Here is a 24,312-nt window from a genome sequence, read left to right on the forward strand (position 1 = left end):
TTGTCCAAAACATTGGATTGAAAAGTTAAAAAAACTAAATTTCAAGCCTTCCGCCCTCATTTACTTCAGCAAGCCATCTTCACTTCCCCCTGCCGGCCGTCATCTGCTCTGGAAAGTACAGCAGCCGTGCTTACAAAGCCCAGAGCCACGACGTGGGAAGCCATTTGGAAATTTCAGAGTTAAAGGGAAGAAAAGAATAAACCTCACGTCTCCCCAGCCGTCTCTGACACTAAACCTCTTACTGCAAATCTGAAAGCTTGGGTTTGTGGATCAGGCAGCCATACCTTTTGGTCATTTCTGTTTGGCCCTTTTTCAGATGTCCTTGAAGAGTCCAGTTATGTAAAATAAAAGGTGGGGGGGGGCTTTTCTCAGGAAGATTTTTGAAACTTTGTTTCTCTTCTACTAAAATCCATAACTTAGATTTCCTTGGTTTTATGTAATGCCCGTTTTCTGCCCCCGGATCCTATTCAGGATCCCATGTGACATTTAGTCCTCAGGCTCCCCTGGGCTGTGACGTTTCAGACGCTCCTTGTTGGGGTGATCTTGGCAGTTCTGAGGAGCTGATGTCAGGGTCTGTGCTCCCAACATGACTCCTCAGTGTTGCTGTGACTTTGGTCACCTGGCTGAGGTGTTTGCCACGTGTCCCCGCCTGTTTTCTTTCCCCCCTTTCCATCCTGTCCTCTTTGGGAGGACGTCACTACGATGCACTGGGAGTCTTTGTTACGTGACCTGCTTTACGTCTGTGGTCGAACACTGTCCTTTATTCACTTTCATTATCTTTTAAAATCTGAATATTGTTCGTTTTTTTTAAGATTTTATTGGAGAATTCGGGGAGGGGAACAGTGTTGGGGAATCGGGGGAAGGGAACAGACAAGTTGCTGTCCTTTTGTTCTTCAGTCTAGTTGTGGAGGACGTCGCTTCACTGGCCCATGTTGGTATAATCATTGCGCTCTTCCCGGGTGAGGCAGTCGCTCGCCGGCCATTGGACGGCCACTCATGGCGGCTCATGGCGGCTCACATCGGCTGCCGGCCAGCCCCACTGCAGCCTACACCATCGCCAGTGACTCACGGCAGCCCAGCTCCAGGTCCAGCTGTTGTTCAGCATCTTAGCTGTAGAGGGCAGCGTCACTGGCCCTCATGTGGGATTCGAACCGGGGCCCTGCTGCTCAGAGCTGGCGTCCCAAGCCAACTCAACCACCTTGCCACTCGGCCAGCCCTGAATATTGTTCTTTTAATTTCTATTTTGGTTGATTTAGGCTTATTTTATAAGGTGTAGTATTGGAGCTATTTGGTTTTGCTGCTTTTGCCTTTCTGGGGTTTTCTAGTATTCTGTTTTGCGGTTTGCTCCCTATCAAATAGTCTTTCTTCTCTACCATCCTCCAACACCCTGCAAATGGACTAGGTGGGAAGGGCCCTGCTCTGACCACAGGCAGCTGCGTCAGCTACAGAATGGTTAGCAGCAGCCAGGCCTGTCTTCACGTCAAAGTCCCCACCCGAGTCGGACTTGTTGCAGGCACTTTATAGATGTTACTTATCCTTCCTGCCCCTCATTTTAGCAAAGATAAAATAATTGCATTCGTGGTCCATTTAATTCCTAAACTAACGCGCAGAAACACAACCACGGTGTTGGTGAACCCACGTCTCACCCGGAAGCTGCCATCAGGCCGGACGCACTGGTTATGTGACTCACGGTCCAGCCTGGCGTTTGGTGAGACAGAACCGTCATGAGAACGGCCGCGTTTTAGTCATCCAGTTAGATGAGGTGACTGCTTTTCTGAAGCCCTCAGAGCGGGTTTTCCTTGTGGGGTCCATGGAGAACTGTGGACCAGGATGGCGGGGCCCAACCCCCACGAGTCAGAGGAGCTGTCTGCCTGCCGCATCCTGGTACAGGCCCCAGGAGACTCCTTGCTGAAGAAGCCAGGCTGCAGCTGGGAGCGTCTGTCTGTCTGTATCTGGCAGGAGGGAGGCAGGTCGTTTGGCCACTCTGCGCAGACTGGATGGGGTTCAGCTGGGGAGGGGACAGATGGCCCGTTTGCAGGGTGAAACGTCAGCCAGCGCCCGGGGCAGTGCAGAACGGCCGCCGGCCTGTGGTGACTGGGGGCCACGTGATGGGCCGTCAGGCTGCGCTGGGCGGCCCGAGAGCACAGCCCGCTCTGTCAGTGCCAGGAGAGGGCGGCGATGTTGGCGAGGACCCGACGTCAGGCTGGGCTTATCGTGTGGCTCAGAAAGCACCGGCTCGGACCCCTTTCCCACCCAGTCACTGCGCCGGGCAGGGACCCGGAAAGAATCCAGCAGAACGCTAAGGAGATGATGCACCACGACCGACAGGGTTCCTTCCAGGGAAGCGAGGCTGGTTCAATATTGAGAAAGCAGTTACGATAATATATTGGTTTGTCGGAAAAGTCATGACGCATTTTTGCAACTGAAAACAAAAAATACGTCATGACTTTTCCGACAACCCGATATGAATAACTAGAAGGCGGCTGACATTGATCTCTTCGTAGAGGAAGAAAACACCCAATAGAAAAAGCAGCAGCAGCTACTTCTCTAACGTTTCAAATATCTTCATATCAGCCCAAAAGCCGTGATGCCACATCACTATTGCTTAGGCAGAGAAAGAGCTTAAAGGCATAAATAATTGGAAAAGTAGAGTCAAACCGTTGGTTTGCAAATTGTCAGTCGACATGTCCGGAACACCCAGTGGATTCAGTGAAACACGACTGATGAGGGAATTTGTCAGACAGACTGGAATTAATGGGCAGAAATCCAAAGAAATGGCCAGTTAGAAGAGAAATTCACCCCATTTACAAGAGAACCCTAAATCAGGAATAAACTTGACCTGACGCATGAGAAACCTGTGAAGGGACTTTCAGGCCTTCCTTAGAACACAGAAACCAGCCTGGACGAAGGAAAACGTAGCCTGTTCATTTACGGAAGGAGCCGTCGTCGCCATGAATACTTCAGTGTTCTCTAAAAGTCGTCAAACTTGAATACACCCAATAAAATAACCAGCAAGTTTTTTTTATTTTGTCTGAAACTAGACGAGCATACTCTAAACTTCCTGTGGAGAAATAAATAGGAATATTCAGGGAAATTCTGAGTAGGAAGAAGAATGATGGGGAACTAATCCTATGAGGTATTAAAATTAACTGTGAGGCCTCATCATAGAGCTAGTGGTGCCGGATTACGGCCAGACAGACCGACCAGTGGAGCTAGTGGTGCCGGATTACGGCCAGACAGACCGACCAGTGGAGCTAGTGGTGCCGGATTACGACCAGACAGACAGACCAGTGGAGCGTACCAGGAACAGACCTCAGGACGTGAGGGTCTTGAGTGTGGTGAAGTCGGACCTCAGACCAGTGGGGAAGTTGATGGGCCCTGAGTGTGTGGTGTTGGGATAGCTACGTGTCTGCACAGCCAGAGTGAACTTCAAAGGGAGACATATAAAGAACAAAACCTTTGAAAACACTGGAAAAAAACCCAGAACAATTCTATTTTAACCTTAGAGTGATGAAAGTCTTTATTATTATTATTATTATTATTATTTATTTAACTTTATTGGGGAACCGTGTTTTTTCCAGACCCATCAGCTCGAAATCAAGTTGTTGTCCTTCAATCTTAGTTGTGGAGGGCGCAGCTCAGCTCCAAGTCCAGTCACCGTTTTCAATCTAGTTCTGGGGGGTGCAGCCCACCATCCCATGTGGAAGTCGAACCGGCAACCTTGTTGTTAAGAGCATGTGCTCTCACCAACTGAGCCATCCGGCCACCCGTTGGCAGCTCAGCTCAAGTTGTCTTCAGTCTAGGTGCAGAGGGCACAGCTCACTGGCCCATGTGGGAATCAATTCAGTAACCCTCTTGCTCAGAGCTTGCACTCCAACCAACTAAGCTACCCGGCTGCCCGATGAAAGCCTTTTTGACTATGACTTAAAATCTAGATGTCTTTGAAACGTCAATGAACTTGATTGCATAAAAATACAAAATTTTTGCATGGGGGAAAAATACCATGACCAAAGTTTTGAAAAAGAATCTGTCAGGAGGGGCATATAAACTCCTCTTGCAAGTAAAAGACTAGCCTCCCAAACATAAAGAATTCCTAGAAAATGAGAAAAACGCTAACAACCCAGTAGAGAAATGGTCAAAGAACACGAACCAGCAAGTTCACAGCCAGGAATGCCAGGGAAATGTCCATCTCTTCATAACAAGCACAGTGAGACTGCACCGACATGCCAGCCTCTCAGACTGGCAAAAATCCAAACACTTCACAACGCTCTGTGCTGTGACGGCACAACATGGTGACCTCCATCAAAACCACAGCTGCGTTCACCCTTTGATCTGGCAGTGTCACGTCTGGGGATTTGCCCTGTACCTGCACGTGTGTGAGGTAACACAAGACATTTATTCATTGTCGTGTTCGTAATCACAACAGTGAGTTTTCAGTGAAAGACCCACTCATCCGAGGAGGCTGGTTCTGTAGGCGATGCCGCCCCCAGGGGCTGGCATGGCAGGCGCTGGCTGTGGAGACAGGAAGCTGGCCGCCAGCCGCTGTGCGTGTCGCCGAAGGGAAGACGGGCGGGCGCAGGCCACGGCTGTAGTACTTTGTTAAGGAAAGGGTGGCTCGGTTTATATACTCATATTCACCTGTGTTTACGTAAAGGAACATGGGAAGAATAAATAGGAAACGAACGAGGTGATGCCTACAGTGGAGGAGTTACACAGAGTTGGGAGAGAAGCAAACCTGCACCGGTACCTTTCGGCAGTGTTTTGACTTTTGAGCCTTTAAACAGGTTTACAAATTTTAGAACATGTACGAAGAGGTAGGTCGAAGAGATAAACGTGTTCATATTTTCCCACCCATAACAAGCTTCTGACATGAGGATATTTAAAGTTATAAACCATTTGTGGGAAAGTGCACATCTGTGTACATTTAAATGTCTTGCCGGACGTGGTACGCGGGGACGGCGGTGCTGAGGGTTTGAGCACACGGGGACGCGCATCCAACTGCCCGGGGAACGTGCTGCCAAGTTGGGGAGGAACAGAGGCCCCGTGACCAGTGAGCAGAGTCCCTGCTCTGGTGTCGTCTCCGGCCCGATGGCTTTATGGCCACTGTTCAATCTCTGGTGTATAAACAGCCGCACAGCCCGCGTCTCTCCAGGCAGGTGCCCTGGCATCCTACGCCACGGTGAGTCGCCCAAGGTCTGCTTGCTCTGGTGCTGTCACCTGTGTGGGAGACAGTCCTCCCCTCCCAGCATCCTTCTCATCACCAGTGAACTCTGACTCTGGGGACAGGAAGCCAGCCCCTCACCCCGTGTGATTTCCCCCGTTCCCATCAGAGCATGAGCTGTGCATCCACTGGTGAACCTGCCAGGACCCACCACCAATTGGGACCTCATCTGATGTGTCACACGTGACGGCCTGTTAGTCTTTGTTCAACTGGCATCTTCCTGCTCCCCCATAGGCTGTAGTCTGCGTTAAGGAGAACAAAGGCAGCGTCTCTCCCTGCAGCATCCTTTGCCAGAACATTCCGTGGAGGACCCTGCCCTCGCCTTACGAGCTTACCCCAGGCCCGGGGTCCCGGCTCCACCTCACACCTGTCTGCAAAGCGCATGTTGGCTGCTGCCCCATCTCCTTGTTGGCTTCTCTTCTCTTCCTCTCCTCCCCTGTTAAGCACAATTCCCTGAAATCCTGAGACAGAAGAATCTTCTGCCGGGAGATTTAAAGGCAGGTCGGAACTGGTTTTGGTGTGTGTGGTGGGAAGCAGGCTTGCTTAGAAAAAGCCATTTCATGGTCACGCTTTTCCTCGCCTTTCCTTTCCTTCTTTTTACTGTGGCCTTACTATGTCACACCTGTGGCTTGATCAGGGGCAAAAAGAACAGACAAAACGAGGAAGGGAGGGCCCTTGGAACGTGGCTGCTCGGAGGACTGGCGGCGCCAGAGCCCGGGCGCCTCTGCGGTCTTGCCGCCGACCCTGCGCCTGCCGAGTGTCATCTGCCGGCTGCATTTCTGTGCCTTTGTGCTCGGAAGGCCTTCTTGTCTCTTCCCCATGACGAGGCTCTCCTCCTAGGTCGGGAGGCCACGGCTGGCACCCTTAGCAGGCGCGCAGCAGGCCACCTGCTCCCCGCCCGCGGCTGTGGACGGCAGGGCAGCTGGGCGGGCTGAGCACATTCTCAGCCAAGTCATAAACGCCACCTGCTAAGAATTAAGTGCAGGTAGACCGTGACAAGATGGCGTTATCGGCGGTCCCCCCCTGACCTGACAAACGCGTCGAAACAGCTTTTCCTACCACAAAACAGTGGCCAGACCCTGGTACTGAGGCCTGTGGTGTTCGTGTCAAGCGCTTGGACATGCGTGTCAGCTCCGTGGGGCGTGCATGTGAGCGTGTGGGCCTTGATGTGATGCGTTGGCCTCAGGCTTAAAGACAGCGGTGCCTTTATGCTCAGAATCGGGTCGCATCCCTGTTCCTGGGCCAGGCCTGACCAAGCGCTCTCCCGTCTCTCCCGCCTGAGTCTCTCAGGCAGGGAGGACATGTGCTGACGCCTTCCAGTTCCTGTCACAACCTTCATTCAAAGCCAGGAGTCCCTGGCGGGCAGGACTGAGAGCTGCAGGCGTCATCGGCTCCCCCACCCTGAACCCAGCACCCACCGCTCCTGACCTCCCACCCTCCATCTTCTCAATTCCCACTTAAATAGCCGCGTCCTTGTCAGCTTATCCATGTGAAGAAGAGACGCCTGGTTATCAGAGCTCCCCTGAGAAATGTGCCAGTGTCCACGGGGATTGGGGTTCAGGGCTGAGGAACCAGCAGCTCCCCGTGAGTGAGGGCTTCACGCAGGCAACGCCCCAAGCCAGGGGTCTCTGTGGAGCAGGAGTATGTCTCCGCACATGACCTCGCTCCTTTTATTCCAGAAACTCGGTTCTTAAAACCCTGGCCCCCGAGCCTCTTTAATGCCCTCATCCTCAGGAGAGGGGCATGCTGGGAGCTGACAAAACGTCACGGCTCTGTGGATGCCGTGCCCTGAACGTCACTAGTCAGCTTTTCTGGATATTGGTCCACGAAGCCCACTTGCATCACGACCACATTCGGGGGTCACCGTCTCCAAGTATCAGAGCCCCCGTAATTTGCATGCCACCCCCAGTTTTCAGGTCGCTCCTGCCTATTAGTTCAGTCTGTGAATCCCCTGGATGAGCGGACTTCTTAAACTGCCCTGGAGTCCCGCCGCTCGCCAGAGGAAGGTCTGCGTGAGGAGCTGGTTTCGCTCTGTGCCCTGCCTGCCTCTCCTCCTCTCCACCACGCGGAGAAACCGCCTCCCCAGCTGCTCGCCTCGGCCCGGAATGCCTGAGGCAGGGTCCCTCACGTCCCTTGAAAGAACCAGCACTTGCAGAAATGTCCAAAACCATCCAGCCTAGGGTGAAATCGGCCCGTAACCCTCCACCAGGATTCCTGACACCCCACTGCTTCGTCGCACCTGCCAGCCTCCTTCCTGGCACCTGTCCCCTCTTCCCCCGACCCCTGCAACTCGGTGGCCTTGGGTTCCCATGGACGTGCATGGACTTCTAATCTAGAAGCTGGGCTTGGCTCACGCTCCACACCTCAGAGTGTGCACCCACCTTCGTCTTGAAAGTGAGGTGCCTCTGATGCAGTGTACCCCAAACTGCGACACCCCACCTCCTGCCCAGGTCCCCCCAGAACACTGTCCTTGTGTCTGCGGGATCGTCCCGTCCCCTCTGCCAGCTGCACCTGCCCCCTTCGGGCCAGCCCCCGCCTCATCCTTCACTGCAGCTTCCAGCGTGACCCGACGGCCTCCACCTCTGGGCTGCGGCCCCTTCAGGGCCTGCTCGGTGCAGCGTTCAAGGCCCTGGGCCATCTGCCTCACACCGTCCCCAGCCCTCCCCACACCCTGCACCCTAGCAGGATGACCCCCCTTCCCCCCGTCCTCGCGCCTGCCCTGGCTCCGTGGGTGATCCCAGCCACTCGTCAGGTCGGGCGTCTCCTCCAGAAAGCACACACCCAACCCCCAGCCCCCGAGCCCGGTGCCCCCACCGCGTTCGTGACTGCTCACCCAGGTCCCTCCCCTCCAGGAGTTGAGCAGGGCACAGCTGCTGTGTCTCCAGAACCAGCCAGGGCTTGGCACCTGGCGGGTCCTCGGAATGTGTGCTGAGCCGAGGAGCACAGACTTGATGGCGCTCACCGGCGCCGTGCGAGCCCACAGGCTGGGAGGAACTGTACTCCCAGCTCTTTAGCGCTGAAGTGCAAACCTCTACCTGAGAGCCACCCCTTCGGGATAAGGAGCTGAGCCTCTAGGAAGCAGCCGATAAAATACAACTGTGTGACACAGTAATTCGTGATTATTATATTCACACATCATCATTTTTCAGTATTTTGTTAGTCCAACCAAGCAAAACCCTAAGACCTTCCACAGGGGTGAGGTCTGCGGAAACGGGATGGTTTCAAGGGCTGGGCGTGTCCCAGCTCAGAAGGCAGGAAGACAGGAGCATGGGTGACGGGAGGGAGGACGTGGGCGGAAGCTGCAGCGATGGCTGCGCCCTCCACAGGGGCGCCAGCAGCCAGGGCGCCCCCAGCCGTCAGGTACCCAACAAGGAGTTTCCAGAGCACACCGTGGAGCTGCTGCATTTCTGAGAACATGTGAGGTGCCAGCCCTGTCCCCACAGCCAGGGGACATGTATGTGCAAGCAGCCATCTCACTATTTTCTCACATGAAAATTGAACTTGAGAGGAGAGAGCAACAAAGGCCTAAGATACTCCTCGCACGTCCATTGGTTCATATGTGACAAGAAGCAGAGAGAGACCCCTTCAGGTAACCGCACTCTCACCTCTCCCTCTGTCTCTTCTCTCCCCAGTCGTGCCAAGCAGACCTGGTGAAGGACAACGGGCACAAGTACTTCCTTTCGGTCTTGGCAGACCCTTACATGCCAGTAAGGACCAAACGCCACTCCCTTTGGGACAGTCTCGAGACCTGGGTCATTTGTGTGTGCTCACGTGCCGCGCTGCCGTGGCGACTTTGCAAGGCCGCTGACCATCCAGGCAGAGGCCGCTCTGGGGCGTGGGCCACGCTTTGGGAACACGGTCACGCTTTCTGCCACCGCTTTGCTCACACAGCGCTCCCCACTTAGGAGCACACTGGCGGGAGCTGTCTCGCTTCTGTCTGTGCGTGAGCGTCCGGCCGCCGGCTGCTTCGGTCTGTTTCTGTCCGTCTGTTTTCCCCGGCACAGCCCCGCGTTGTGCCAGGACCTGCTCTCCTGCACACCTGTCGGCTGAGGCGCACGGGGAGGCGTGGGCGCCTCTGTGGCAGGGCAGCTCGCGCGCCTTAGAATCAGGAAGGGAGTTGGGGAGGAAAGAAGAGGCTGAAAGTTTACATTTAAAATGTACTTTATTATATGAAATTGCCTCACAAATTAGTATTCTATGAGTAGCATATATAATAACTCCTGTAAATGTTGTATAATTACTTCCTGTATTCCCCACCTCCAGCTCCTAGCATGGTCAAGAGCGCAAAGTACATGCTAAATTCAATTACGTGGAGCAGCCTGTCTACACGGGCTTAGGTGGCTTTAGTTGTATAAAGGAACTTTCATATGTAATTTAACCCTGTAGTTGGTTTTCTAAAGTCAGTGAGATTTAAAAAAACAAAAACAAACACAAAAACTGTAAACATTGAAAAAAGGACTGTCATATAAAAGGTAAATAGTCCTTGTGGTTCTAACTTAAGTGTGGCATTGAAACATCACTGTAGGCAGTTAAAGTTTATACTTTATATGCGTTTTGGAAGTAATCGCTTCCCTGTTCTTCAGAGTGAATAAGAAAACAAATCAAAGGAATGAAAAAAAAAATGCTAACGCAGTAAAATGCAGTGAAGTGATGAGCGTAGCCGACACGAGGGGCCTGCTTCAGCCACAAACACAGGAAGCTCTGAGGACAGAGCCAAGTGTAAGAGAAAGGGACAGACATTCCCAAACGCCCAAAACTGAAGAGAGGCGTCGGAGGAGAGCCACGGTGGGAAGCAAGCCAGGACGTCACGCGACCCGGGGGTCCCCGAGGCATGTGGACCCGAATCTGCACAGAGCACATGGGGCCCGAGCCGGTGACGTCCCCGAAACCGACACCGCTGCTTAGAGCCAGGCGCCCGCGAGGCGTTAAGTGGGGCGAGGGGAGCTGCTCCCTGTCCAGGCAGAAAGTTCAGGAAGCCTCCTAGGGAAACCGGGACCTCGGGCCTGTGCACACGTGGGGTGAGAGTCACCAGCCAAGAAATGGACGTAAAACCCGTTCCAGGAATTGAAACCCCGGGGGCCTGGGAGAAGCCAAGGCAAAGCTTTCTTCAGGGACATTCCACGGGGAGACACCGCCTGCTTCCAGCCCACCATCAGGCAAACCAGCACCAAGGGGGCAGAGCAGTCGGCAGCAGACTGGGCACTGAGAAGTGAAACTAACACACATGTCTGGCAAGGACTGAAGTCACAGGAATATTACATTTAAAATGATCGGATAAAATAATTTGTCTTAATTTTGTCCAAAAGTAAACCACTGTATTGTTTCTTTAGAACTACGTTTGTTCCTATTGTAAGAAATAATATACAGTAAAACCTGGGATCGTGAGTAACTTGGTTTGCGAGTGTTCCACAAGACGAGCAAACATTTCTAATACATTTTAATGTGGTAAACGAGCGGTGTCTTACAATATGAGTAGTTTGTTTCTGGAACAAATTATGCTCACAAACCAAGGTATTACTGTATTCTGTTTTTACTCATCCTCCAAATGACCAAGTAGATTCTTAGTGATTAGGCAGATTGGGGCGGGGTTGGGGGTAGTCATGGAGACACAGGGCACTGTCATTAAAAGCTCCCCAGATAAGTGAGCAGCAGCATAGATGCAGCCAGCGCGCGAATTGGTGGAGAAAGCACCTGGAATGAGACAGACAGAAGATGTGAGGGAGATCAGGAGACATGGGGTGAGAACGTTTCTGTTGCTAATAGAGTGAGCCTGGAGAGTCGGGAGCAGTGTGAACGAGTCATGGCTGAGGGTTTTCCGCATTTGAAGAAATGGGTTTTCAGATTTAAAAAGCACAGTGACGCTTGAGAAGGTTAAATAGAAACACATCCACCCAAAGAGTCATCGTAACGAAAGCAGAGACTATCGAAGGGAAAGGTGACGAGAACCAAAAGAAAGGTTTTTCGCAGAGGAGTAAACATGATTCCACGGGCTTTCCGTCAGCAGAGAGAGACGGCAGGAGAGGCTGTTTTCAAAGCGCTGGAGGAAGCCGGCCGTGACCCGAGCATTCTCTGCCCAGCTGGTGTCATCCAGACTGTGCGGGAAGCCCACATGTCTTCAGAGACTGACAGTTACCGTGTTGTACCCCCGATGGAGACAGTCATAAAGACCATCCTTCAGGAGGCAGCTAACCCGGAGGGAAGGCTCGGATGCAGGAAGCAGCCAAACGCAGACCCGCCGGCCAATCTCAATAAGCATTGGCTGTAAAATCAGAAACGCCCGTCACTGATCTGAGGGGTGAGGACGTGCAGAGGAATCAGAACTGGGGCACTGACAGCTCTGCATTAATCCGAGGGTGAGGGGCACCCAGAGAACCCTTAGTTTAGTGTTTGTTCAGTGTGGGAGTATCAGGCCCCACAGGCAGAGACAGACCGACCGAGTCGTAACTCAGTAGAGGAGAGGATGAGAGTTGATCCCTCCGATAGGAGACCAGAAAAAAGAAGCGAAGCAAAGGGAGGGTGGTGAATCCATTCGTTTCACTACCACGTGTGTGACCGGGGGCGACCCGGGCACTTCCTGGTAACAGGACAGCCTGTGACAGGAGACTCACAGCAGACCTGTCCCCGGCCTGTGGCGTCGGTCCCCTGAGAGGCCAGCCTAGAGCTGTCAGACGCTTCTGAAAGTGTGCTCCTCTTTGTGCTAATTAGTTGTGCATGCAGCTTCTTATTACGGCTCATTGATTATGCGTGGAGCTCATTCCGAAAGGCTGCTCTCTGTTGTGCTTGGGGGACGCTGCGTCCCCGTGGGAAGTGCAGCACTAGGGGTGTCCTGTTTTCCAGGCAGAACACAGGACCATGACAGCTTTCATCCTCGCTGTGATCGTCAACAACTACAACACGGGCCAGGTGAGTGTGTGGCCTCCCTGCGCCCGGGCAGGCGTGTGGCCCAAGCTGCTGTGTTTGGGGAGAGCCGGGGAAGGAAGCGGTCACCCTTAGGGTGAGGGAGGTGACCAGAGCACGCGTGGGAGGAGGAAGCCCAGGGCCCCGCGTTCAGCCAGCCGTTCGCAGGGTGAGCCGAAGGTGGTGGGATTTAAACTGAAGACATGATCAAGGTTCCCCGAGAACCGTCGGGGCCGTGACCGTCGCCCGCGGCCGGCACCCCTCCCCGGGCGTCTCCGTGCTGGCCCACCGAGCCGTTCGCCTTTCCGCAGGAAGCCTGCCTCCAGGGAAACTTGATCGCCATCTGCCTGGAGCAGCTCAGCGACCCCCACCCCTTGCTGCGCCAGTGGGTGGCCATCTGCTTAGGGCGCATCTGGCAGAACTTTGACTCGGCCCGATGGTGTGGCGTGCGGGACAGCGCCCACGAGAAACTCTGCAGCCTCCTCTCGGACCCCATACCCGAGGTGAGTCCGTCCCCAGCCAGTGGCTCCCGGCGAAGAGCGGTCATAGCTGGCGGGCACTCCGGACACCGTTGAAGGGGCAGCGTGGGGACTGCCCTCTCATGCCGCCTCGCGTCCAGAAGCGTCCCCCTCCACAGCCTTCCCCTAAGCCCCTGTCTCAGTCACTGATGGGTGACGGGGTGCCTGGCTTGGTGTATTGATCCCAGAAGTTCCCGCCTGTGCAGCCCGTCACCAGCCCCTCAAGCTGGGACCACGGGGGTCCCTCCTCCTTCCCCTCCCCCATTTCTGCTCCGTTCTCACGGGTAGGACTGGGCAGTGAGCACCCGTGAAACTCGACTGAACTGGGTTGAATCTGGTGGGAGTTCAGACCCAGGCGGCCAGCATGGGTGGGGCTATGACACTGCTGTCCCCGTCCTGCAGGTGCGCTGTGCAGCCGTCTTCGCGCTCGGCACGTTTGTGGGCAACTCCGCAGAGAGGACCGACCACTCCACCACCATTGACCACAACGTGGCCATGATGCTGGCCCAGCTGATCAACGACGGGAGCCCCGTGGTCCGGAAGGTACGTGGCCCCCGCGCTGCGCCCGGGTCAGCCCGTGGCTCTGCCCCCAGCAGTGAGCACGCAGTTCCCACCAGCCAGCATCCTGAGAGTGGACCTTTCAATGTTGGCTTAATTCTCCAAAATGCATTTCTTCCCCCAGATACTCGTGTGTTTGCTTCATTTAAGGGCATTTAGCAGGCTGTGTCTCCTGGCAGCTTTAAAATAGGCTCCTTCCTGCCTGGGAGCGACACATGCACACCTCATGGAGACTAAAGAACATAGATACACAGAACACAGGCAGACGGAAAGGTGTGTGGTGTGTGTTCCCCTCCCCGCCCCCACGTTTGTCAGCGACTCAACAGAACAGTTTATAAAGTTGAAAACTCTTGTCTGTTTAAAAGTGTAGAAATATCATGGATTTCCATCCGAGATCTCACACTCCTCCCAAAAGTTGGCTCAGCACAACCAGACACCCTCCTGTCCCCGGTCACCAGGGCCATCGGGGGACCCTGCTGGTTTGCTGGCTGTGAAGGCTGAGCAGCCAGGAGCCCGGGCAGCGAGGGGCCAGGTGAGGCTGGAGCCTGGCGAGGCAGGAGGGGTGAGGCTGGAGGGCAGTGGCCGCCAGCCCCCAGGCCAGCGTGGCTGGAGCGTGCCTTCTGCACAGCACCAAGTGCTTCAGTCACTCTTTGCACAAATGGTGAGTGTCTTTCGCGTTCCAGGCACAGCACCATATCAGGCCTGGGGACCTTCGCTGCCCTCGCTCGGGGAGTCTGTGCTCTAGGGGGACCCAGCTGGCCAACAGTGGCCCTGTTAAATGAGTCGATGGGGTGACCTTGGCTAAGGCACGTGGGAGACGCAGAGGTGTGGACGGGGAGCAGGCGGTGGGCGGAGAGGCACCACCTCTAATAACAGCAGGACGCCTCCTTGAGACGGAGCCTTCGTCCTCTGTACAGAGTCCTCATGCTTCTGGAAGCGCATTTTCTCCTTGTTCACAGCCGTGTGCTGATGCTGTCATGGCACTCTGAGGGAACACAGGCGCAGCCTGCTGGCCCAGGAGACCAGCGCCGGGGGGCCGGAAGGCCCTGAGCTCGACTCAGACCTGGCACCGAGCTCTGGGGGCTGACCTGCCCCTTCACAGCCCCTTTCATGTGGGGCCTCATTCTGGGACGCCAGCTCTGGGGCCAAGAACGGGCTTTGACGTGTAGTCTGACCAGCTCTGGTGTTCAGCAGCTTGTGCAGAATCAGACAAACACGGCTGTTATGGCAGGCTTTTCATGGTCATATGTATTCATATAAAAAAGGCTACATCCTTTGTTTTTTTTTGGTTTTTGGTTGTTTTTTTTTTAAAACTAAGAACTGGATTTTTTTTTTAAGATTTTTATTGGGGAATTGGGGAGGGGAACAGTGTGTTTTTCCAGGACCCATCAGCTGCAAGTCAGGTTGTTGTCCTTCAGTCTTAGTTGTGGAGGGCGCAGTTCAGCTCCAAGTCCAGTCGCCGCTTTCAATCTAGTTGCGGGGGTTGGGGGTGGGGGGAGAGGCGGGGTGCGTGCAGCCCACCATGGGTGAGTCAAACCGGTAATGTTGCTAAGAACACGTGCTCTCACCAGCTCAGTGGCAGCTCGGCTCGGGCACAGCTCACTGGCCCATGTGGGAATCGAACCGGCGACCCTGTTGCTCAGAGTTCGCGCTCTAACCAACGGAGCCACTCGGTGGGCCCACTACAACCTTTGTTTTAATAACAAAAGTATCCTCTCATAGATGAGGCGATAATGAGAACAGAGGGTCTGATTTTGTTTGTTGACTTGTTTAATGAGCTCACTTGATAAAATCAGAGTCAGCAAATTCCTGTCAGCCTCCCTAATCACTTCGAACTTGACCTTGTCTACTAAGTACAAAATCCAGACTGCCCAGTCAGCAGCCGCCCCCACTCATCAAGAATGGCCCGGCCAGGGGTGCAGGCTTGTGCCCCCCCAGCTTCCATCCACACCTGTTTCTCAGCCTGACTGGGGAGCGACACGACACAGGGACCCCGCCTCCCTTACTCGCAGCTTCCCTGCTGCCATGACCTTAGCAAGGAAAGCGGAAGGCGTGTGTGTCACGTGTGCTCGGACCACAGACCCACGGGGTGCTGATCTGCCCTGAGAACAGCTCTGGGCGCCCACCCTCCGTGCCCACACGCCTGACTCAAAGCAAGACTGATGAAAACATCAGGGGCTGTTCTCTATCGGCACCCTGGTACCCAGGTCTCTGGGAGACGATCGGGGTCCACCCGCCAGGGCCAGGGCGCCTTCTCCCAGAGGCGAGCCCGAGCGTGTCCACGTTGGCACAGACGCACGCCCTCCCCAGCGCTGCTCTGTCCCGCTGCGGTTGCAGGCCGAGTGTGACGCTCTGTGACCGGGGGCCGCAAAACAAAGTCACCAGTAGTTTGGTGCTGGAAACATGGAGTGGGGGCTGCCCCGGGGAGGAAACGGGGCGGCGGCTGCCGCGCAGAGGCCGCAGGGAGGGCCTGGAGGGTGCGTGGCCTGACCTGCCATGTGACCACAGAGGAGCGCTGGCTGAGTCCCCTTGGGGCAGTCGTGTGCCCAGGCATGGTGTCCCAGGACCCTGTGGCAACTCGCTTTAAAAATGGAGCATGAGTTGATCATCTGTGAAGGGAAGGGCTTCATTCTTGCAGCAGGCAGCTGTTACCCCTCCTGTGAGCTGGGCTGGTGGCCCAGCCGTGAGCCGAGCCCTGACTCTTCCCTGGAGAACATGTGCTTGGAAGTGGGGTAGCTGGAGCCCGAACAGGCGGATGAGTGACGGGGCAGGTGGCTGGCGGATGAGTGACGGGGCAGGTGGCCGTGCTCGGGAGGGAAGGCAGTGGAGGAGGGGGGCAGGGCGCAGGGGGCGTCTGAGCGGAGGCCCGAGAGAAGCAGGAGGGTGAGCCGGGGGCAGCGGGGAGGCCTTTCCGGGCAGCGAAACAGCAGGACCGTGGTACAGATTGGTGTGTTCCTGGCCCGCGGTGAGCTGTTTCACTCTGCATCGAAGTAAAGGGGAAACCAGTGCTTTCTGAAGACAGTACCGGCACCACCTTCACTCGGTGGGGCCGACGGGACCATCTCAGCAGCACGTCACTGCCTCACGCATGGAAAGCGAGCTGGGCTCTGGTTTGCAGGAGGAGCATGGGACCAAGTGCCAGGCTGGGTGTGGGCAGCGGCAGGCAGAGGCCGGTCGGGCGCGAAGGCTCGGCGCAGTTAGCCTCGGGGACCAATGGCGGGAGGCGGGGCTGGGCACACAGGGTTGGGTCTGCACAATTCAGGGTTCTCACCTAAGCAGTTGGAGTTCTGGCTCTGGGCACCAGCTGAGAGGTCCCTGGCAGGGCAGACCGGCAGACTGCGGGGCAGGCTGAGGCCGGGGTCCGCGTGCGTGCTTGGGTGGAGATGCCCGGCCAGCAGTGGGGAGCGCCAGCCTGGAACTGAAGAGAGAGGGGTCACAGCAGAGTAGCCTCAGGGGCAGTCCACAAGCGCCACAAGGAGGCCTGGGAGTGTGTGAGGTTGAGGGGGGAGAGACACTCGAGGGGGGTCAGCGATGAGAGGACCTGGGGGCCGGTCCGGAGCCTGGCATGTGCGGCCACCGCGGTCACCTTGGCACCTCAGCACAGCCCTCCTGGCCTCGGGGGCTCCCTCACAGGCCTCAGCTCACTGCTACATGGTTTTCAAAAAAGAGATGAGGCTGGAGCTGGATGAAGAGCGCTGGGAGCGTCGTCTGCACCAGCACCCCCGGTTTGTCCCCTGACTCATTGTGTCCAGGCACTGGCAGCGCAGCACGTGTCGATGCCCCGAAGGAGACGCACATCGTCCCCTGTCCTTGGGCTGAGGCAGCGGGGTCTAAAGACCAGATAGACCTTCCTTCTTGCTTTTTAGCGACTGGAAACTAGTACAGCTCTGCGAGTTTTGCATTTGGTTGAGATGCATTTAGTTGCGAGAGCGTGCTGGACTCATCAGACGTGACTTGCTGTCGTGCCAGAGGCCAGCTGGCTGGCCACGTGGGGTCTGCGGGAGGCATTGTCAGCCCGGGTCACGGTCCTGACCTTCCCAGTCTAGAGGGGCGTCACACCGTGTCCCTCCACCGTCTTCCGCTGTGCCGCTCACGCCTACCGGTCGGCAGGCACTGCCAGGGTCCCGGTGCCTTCCTGGGGGCCCCGTCATGGCCGGTGGCCCCGGATCCGTGACCTCACTCGCTTGTCCAGAGGCCTCTGCCCCCACGGGACGCTTCTGAGCGCTTCCCTGAAAGGACAGTCCCTGTTGCTGACACTGCGCACAACGTTTCCTCTTAACCTTTGTTTTTTCTGCGGTGACTCGAGCATCCGGCGATACCGTTTAAGCCTCGTCCCCCAGCCGCCAGTAACTGCTGTTGTCCCTTCTCCCCCGCAGGAGCTGGTGGTGGCTCTGAGTCATCTCGTGGTTCAGTACGAAAGCAATTTCTGCACCGTGGCCTTGCAGTTCATGGAGGAGGAGAAGAACTACCCCTTGCCCTCCCCGGCGACCACAGGTATGGCGTCCTGACCGTCTCACCTGGCCTCTGGCGGACCCGGGACCCTTCCTCACAACTGTCAGCGGCCCCTCAGTTTTGCCAAGACCTGGGCTCAGAAGCCCAGTGCTGCCCGTGGCCGGGGATTCTCGGCTTCCCAGCATTGAGCAGAACGGAAGGGCAGGCGAGGGGCTGCACTGGCCCTCTGACTTCTTTTCTTCTCACCCTTTTTGGGAATCAAGTTTGTGGAAATGTGTGCGGTAGGGGCTTAGAGAAGAGCACGTGGCCCCTCCTGTGATGAGTAGTGTCACGTGCTGTTGGCCTCGCGGCTCGGCGAGTCACGTCAGGCAGCTCCTTTGCTCACGTTGGCCTTCGTGCCAGCTTTCTGTTTCACCCCCCGGAACACAGCTGTCTCTCCAGGAAGGAGCTCGTGCTCCGTGATGAAGGCGGCGCCCCCTCCAGTGCCTCCGGGAGGGGAAGCGGAAATGAACGCTTCAGTGGGGCAGCTGCTGTGCCGGAGGGGGGCACGGAGGCAGCAGACGGGGTCCTTCCAGTGCCAGCTCACACGGCCCCAGGGCCGCCGGAGAGGCCGCAGTGCCGGCCCTGCTACGCGTGGGCTTCCGTAGCTGAACGCTCACCAAGTGACAGACGTGGGGTGGGGTCACTGCCCCTTACACCTCCCCTCCCACCCTGTCATTGCTCGTGTGTCAGAGCTCCTTCCTGAGTCGTAGGGTCCTGCTGGTGGGAATGGCTTCGTCTCCTGTCGTGGCCGCCAGCTAAAAGGGAGTGTCTGTCCTCCCCGGAAGCCCACCGTGAACTCTCTCTCCTTCTTTCCCACTAGAGGGGGGCAGTTTGACCCCCGTGCGGGACAGCCCCTGCACCCCCCGGCTTCGCTCTGTGAGCTCCTACGGAAATATTCGCGCTGTCACCTCAGCCAGAAGCTTGAACAAGTCTTTGCAGAACCTGAGCTTGACGGAAGAATGTGAGATTCGGGAGACCGGGCCCTTGGGTGGGTTGGCTGTGTTGGGGGCTGTATGTCCCCTCTCTGTGGTCAGTGTGTCCCCGCCTCACCTGGCAACTGTGGGTCAGCGCCCGCAGTAGCCCGTGGGCCCCGCGCAGGCTTGCAGGAGGGTCCTGAGCTCCCCCGGGCCCTGCCAGTGGCCTGACGTCTCCCTGGCGAGCAAGGGCTTGGCTCCAGAGGAGCTCAGTGCCGGGTGAGACGGGAGCACACGTTTCAATCATTTGCCGCTAATTGTGGGACCAGAGGCGGGGCCTGGGCGCTCGGCACTGATCCCCGTGTGGTGTCCGGGCAGCCGGCAGCTCGGTGGCATTCTCCCCCGGGAACCTCAGCACCAGCAGCAGCGCCAGCAGCACCCTGGGCAGCCCCGAGAACGAGGAGTATATCCTGTCCTTCGAGACCATCGACAAGATGCGCCGTGTCAGCTCCTACTCCGCCCTCAACTCCCTCATTGGTGAGCGCCCTGCCCTGCCCTGCCCTCCCCCCAGCACAGCATTCGCCCCACCCCCCAACACAGCGCGCGGTGAACGCCCGGTAAACTCCTGCCAAAACTGTCTCGGTCGGAAAGTGATAGGAGTGTTTTGGTGTCGGCAGTGTGAAAGCCTCAGTCACTTTGATTCTGACCTGATGGCATTTGACAGGCTGTCCCAGGGCTGTCCCTGGCCAGCTGCGCCGTGTGGGAGACCTTCCATCAGTCTCTGTGGTGCTGAACTCTGTGCCAGAGAACAGAGTCTCTGAGCCGGGGTGACTCTGCCCCCAGGAGACGTTTGGGTTGTCACGGTGGGGGCAAGGCAGGGGCTGCCACCATCTGACAGGCGCAGGGCCACCCTACAGCACCCCACACCCCCACACCCCACACCCCACTCCCCAGAGAATGGGACAGTTTGTATAAGACAAAGGGTGTGTGTCCTTGGGCGTCAGGGCAGAACTGGCCACGCAGAGCTTTGTGGGTCGGTTTAAATCCCGATTCCACTTCTTTGATGGTGGCAGGAGTATTCAGGTGGCCTGTTTCTTTGCAAGTTAGCTTCGTTTGACATGTTGTATTTTTAAGATGTTGTCCATTTCACCTAAGTTTTCTCATTTATTTCCACGAAGTCATGCAGAATGGTCTCATCACCCTAATCTCTGCTGTCTCTGTAGATAGTATCCTTTTCATCCCTACGATGCGTTTGCTTTTTCTCCTTTTTCTTAATTAACCCTCCACAACTTCTGTTATTTCTGTAGTGTTTTCAGCTTTTGCTTTGCTGGTTTAGGGCACTGCTATTCCTTTATGTTGTGCTCCAGGGACTTCTTATCTTTGTTCCCTTTCTTCTTCTGTGGTTTACTCCCTTGCTCCATTTCAGCTCTGCAGCTGAAAGTCAGACTGGCTCCTGAGCCTCCAGCCTCCTTCCCGCTCTCGTCCGAGTATTTAGTTCTGTGACCCTCCCAGCAGCGCCCGTCTGACACCACGTTCAGCTCTGAGCTATTTGCTGGTTTCCCTTATGCCCCCTCAGCCTTGGAGTTCACACTCTGTCGGCGTCGTGTGGTACTGTCAGCTGTTTCTGGCTCCGTCCTCCATGTTGGTGTCATGGTCTCGGGGAGGGGGGGGGCAGTCCAGACGCACTGGCCAGCGGCCCCTGGAGGGCTTGTGCGTTTGGTTGGTTGTTGAAATGTTGCAAGTGCCAGAGGCACCGAGTTTGCAGCAGCGTGAGTACAGGCACTGCTACGTCACCAGTACAACAGGCTGTGCCTCTGGAGGTGTTTGTTTTGAGCCGGAATCCGCTATTTTAATAGAATTAATTGTAGGTAGTGGTAACGCCCCCAGGCTGACCCTCGGGAGCCTTTGAAAACGTAGGTCTGTGTGAGCCTGTTCTGTCCCTGTTTCTACTGAGACACCCACATGGGAAGAATGTTAAACGATGGCCAGCAGCAGTAGAGCTGTGCCGTGCTGTCAGTCACGCGGCTCTCCACAAGCCCCGCCCAGCCCCTGCGTCCCCTCTGCGCCCCCTCTGCGCCCCTCCTTCCCGCCCCAAAGTCAAGGTGACCGCTGCCTTCCAACATCACGGTAGCCAGAGGCCCTGACAGTGCGAACTTCACACTGGCGGCTGGAACAGCCTCACCGCGCAAAGGCAGCTTAGACAGCGTGAGCAAACGGACACGGCCGTGTTCCAGTACAGCTTTATTCGGGCTGAAGAGACAGCTCATAAAGCGCCCACATGTCACAAAACATTCTTTCTTCTGATCTTTTCCCAACCACTTAAAAAGTATAAAAACCCGGGCAAGCCGCCCAGAAAGCAGCAGCCGACAGGGTTTGACCTGACCACAGCTGGCCCCCAGACCCGCGGCAGCCAGGGTGCCCAGGAGGCCCTGCCGCCTGCCCCCCAGGGCCCGGGCTGGCCCTGCGACGGGAACCGAGAACCTTCTCTTCCTGCTGTTTCTCATTTGCTCATTCAGCAGATATTCTGTAAGCGCTGTGCGCACCCGGCGCACATGGGGTGGACGAAGCGAGGGTTTGAGGGCCGCAGCCTCTGCAGCTGCTGTTACCGGCCCGGGAACCCCGTCCTTCCCCGAGAAGTGCGCGTCTTCCCCACATGGCCGCGGCCCCTCCTCCCTCGCCCCACATCCAGTCTTCAGCCCCTTCAGAGCGCCAACAGCGCCTCTCCCGCCAGCCTCCCTGCTGCTCCCCCAGCCGAAGCCTCTTCGCAGGCGTGTGGTGGTTCCGCAAACTGGGCCCCCTGCTCCCGCCCTGCGTACATCCTTCCACGTCACAGGCATCTAGGTGAGGTGTCCAATGCCACCCTGTGTCCTAAGGGCACCCTTAATCCACTTTGCAGCCCTCCGTTCCCACACACAGCTGGCCATCAAGTTGAGAATCAATAGTCAAACCTGGCTGCCTGCGCTTGCCGAAACGCGGTGCCCTCCCATTGTCAAGTGCGACCCACAGCCGAGCATTAAAACCACGTCCTCATGGGACCGTTGAGAACCCCCATCCGAAGGTCCCATCTCCTGCGGCGTCCCCTCCCTCTGGGTGGCTTAAATACCGTGTGGCAGGCAGGCTCCAGGAGCTGGCGCAGGCGGAGAGGGTGCATTGCAGTCCTGGTGTTTCCGTTGCTAACTGGCTGGTCCCGTGTTTGGTGCTGTGCGTCTGAGGTGCTCCCAGGGTGGGGACATGTGGCCCGGCCCCTGTCGGGACACAGCTCTCTAGTGAGTGAATATCAGTTTCATCCTCAGTACTGGACTGGGGAAGGTGGTGGCCTTGGCGGTGTCAGCGGTGCAGACTCGGTATGACCTTGAGGCCACGTCAGGTTGGACAGCACAGATCCCTTGTCCCATGAGCCAGTGGGCTCGGCGGCCCCGCCCCCGCCCTGCCCGTGCTGTCTCCGAGCTGAGAGCCTCATCACCCGTCACTCTTGAGCAGAAAATCTGGGTCCTAGACGTATTTGCAGCAGAAAACCGATTGTTATCTTCATGTCATTCAAATCTTTGAAAACTTGAGGGGAAACGTTCAAAATGAGCCGGACTTGGGAGTGTTCAGAAGACAAACCAGCCGTGTGCGAAGCCGGCTCATCCCAGTTTGGTGAGACAGCGCCCACGCCCACCCGAAGCCGGTGCTCACGTGAGAGTTTAAATTTGTGACCCGCACAGACGCCCATCCAGCACGCGCAGCACTCGCCTGTTCACAGCCCGTTATTTCTTTCGTTTCAACCCAAGAACAGCAACCTCTGCAGCCTCTTTCACAGGATAGCATGGAAGAGGTTTCCAGAACCAGGGCGACGTCCGTGAGTGCCGTCTTTCCCCACAGAACCTGAGCTGACTCCCCGAGGTGGGAGTGGAAATGGGGTGAGGAGACGCCCTGACACTGGCGTTCAGACATCAGGGCCCCTGTGGTGCGTCTCCTCACTGCCCTCTGCCGATGCCCCGCCCTCCCTGTGGCGTCACATGTCGCACTCCTCCTAGCCCTGCGGCCAGCTGAGAGCCTTTCCCTCAAGGGGCAGCGGCAGCCTGTGCTCCGTCTGCCCCATCACTCTGCTTCTTGGTGGGAGTCTAGTCCCAGCCGTGCTGACGGAGCCAGGCGGGACTTCGTATCTGTTTTGGGGGCTCAGGACAGAGGGACGGGATGACAAGTGCATGGGTTTTCCTGCCAAAGAACCCCCATCCCCAGAACACTTGCAACAACACGTATCAGAGGCCCAACTTTCACGTGTCTGCTAAACTCAGTGACAGTTTGTAGCTTTTAAATTATGTTGCCATGGCGATGAGTCCATGACGGAGCTGAGGCTGGCAGGGAAGCCCAGGATCAACCTCCGCGCCCATCCAGAGCCCTGCCCTTCACCAGCTGCGTGCTCTCCCGACGCCCAAACCGAGATCTGGTGTGAGGCTGGCTTCAGGTACTGACTGCTCCCCACCCAGACTTTGGGGGTCAGAACGACTCCCCTCAGACAGAAGATAGGAGCGGGGACCAGGCTGGGACCCCGAGTGCTACCCAGATGACCGAGGCCAGCGGAGCAGAGCCATTCTCCACCCAGGCCTCTGGGAGCTGAGCGTGTCGTGTATCCATGGACGAAAGCATGGCCGGCGGGAAGCAGCCTGTCCCTGCCTTTCGTCCCCTTCCTTTGCGAGGCACCAAGAAGCACTGGCAGCAGCGTCTCCGGGAGGCCCCATGCCACTGGGAGATGCCAGGCCTGAGCTCTGGGTTTCGGGTAGAGGATGGAGGTGCTTGTTTCTTCAGCTTTCCTTCAGGAACTGGAGGAAAACAGAGCTCGGTCAGCAAGGAAGATGGTGGGGACCAGCGCACCTGAGGGAAGGGACAGGTGGTGAAGTCCTGGGCAGCGCTTTTATCCGGCGCCACAAGACTGATTGTTTTCATAGCCGTCACTCAGTGTACCGCAGGGGCACTGAGTAACACCACTGAAAGGGTCACACGGACATGCCGGCTCCCCCAGCAGCGGCTCCCCCAGGAGCCGTGTCCTATCCTTGGGTCCCCTTGGCACTGGGATAGGTCCCCGCCTCCAGCAAGCAGAGGGGGGATGTGAGTGGCGCCCAGTGACACGAGGGTCACCACAGAGGGGCCATCGCAGCAGCCCAGGTCCTGGGCACTGGCTCCTGGAGGGGGTGGGGGCTCTCAGCCCATGCCCCCGACCGCATTGGAGTCAGTGACCCCAGGAAGCAGGTGACGGGCAGCAGCTCCCGCCTCCAGTGGAACTTCAGGCTCCTTGCTCCGAGCTGCTCTGCCAGCCAGAGGACGCCTGGGACCCAGAGCTGCCACAAAGCTCTGAGCAAATTTCCCTTCATCGTATGCTATTTGGAAAGTTGTGGACATTGCTCTGAAAAATAAGTCCTGAAACCATTGGTTATAATCTTTTATTACTTTTAGTCTAGACATGAAAATAGGTTCTTAGTGCTTCTGGGGAGTTCAGTGAGTGCCAGACAGGCGCCCTTTCTGCAGATTTAACAGCCACACGCCCCCTGGGACCCTGTCCCCTGAGGGGCCGCTCCCAAGGGCTCCACTGTCCAGATTCAAAATGTCCTGACAGGAGACAGCAGATGGACAGCGGGTCAGCCGTATTACCGAAAGGCCGCAAGGAGCTGTGGTGCCAAACCAAGGCAGGCAGTGAGGTCAGGGCACGATGGCGCACCCCAGTTTGATG

General features: G+C 56.6%; 1 protein-coding gene across 1 annotated transcript in view; it reads left to right on the forward strand.

Annotated features, from left to right (window-relative positions):
- The window catches only part of RPTOR (regulatory associated protein of MTOR complex 1), a 113,899-nt gene that overhangs the window by 47,762 nt on the left and 41,825 nt on the right, over nucleotides 1-24,312 (forward strand). The window contains exons 10-16 of the mRNA XM_019661852.1: nucleotides 8,854-8,928; nucleotides 12,059-12,124; nucleotides 12,430-12,621; nucleotides 13,039-13,179; nucleotides 17,571-17,688; nucleotides 18,509-18,649; nucleotides 18,981-19,139. Of these exons, the coding sequence (XP_019517397.1) occupies nucleotides 8,854-8,928; nucleotides 12,059-12,124; nucleotides 12,430-12,621; nucleotides 13,039-13,179; nucleotides 17,571-17,688; nucleotides 18,509-18,649; nucleotides 18,981-19,139 (892 nt within the window). The remainder of the gene's footprint in view (nucleotides 1-8,853; nucleotides 8,929-12,058; nucleotides 12,125-12,429; nucleotides 12,622-13,038; nucleotides 13,180-17,570; nucleotides 17,689-18,508; nucleotides 18,650-18,980; nucleotides 19,140-24,312) is intronic.

This window comes from Hipposideros armiger, unplaced genomic scaffold (genome assembly GCF_001890085.2).
Source record: "Hipposideros armiger isolate ML-2016 unplaced genomic scaffold, ASM189008v1 scaffold_362, whole genome shotgun sequence".
NCBI lineage: Eukaryota > Metazoa > Chordata > Mammalia > Chiroptera > Hipposideridae > Hipposideros > Hipposideros armiger.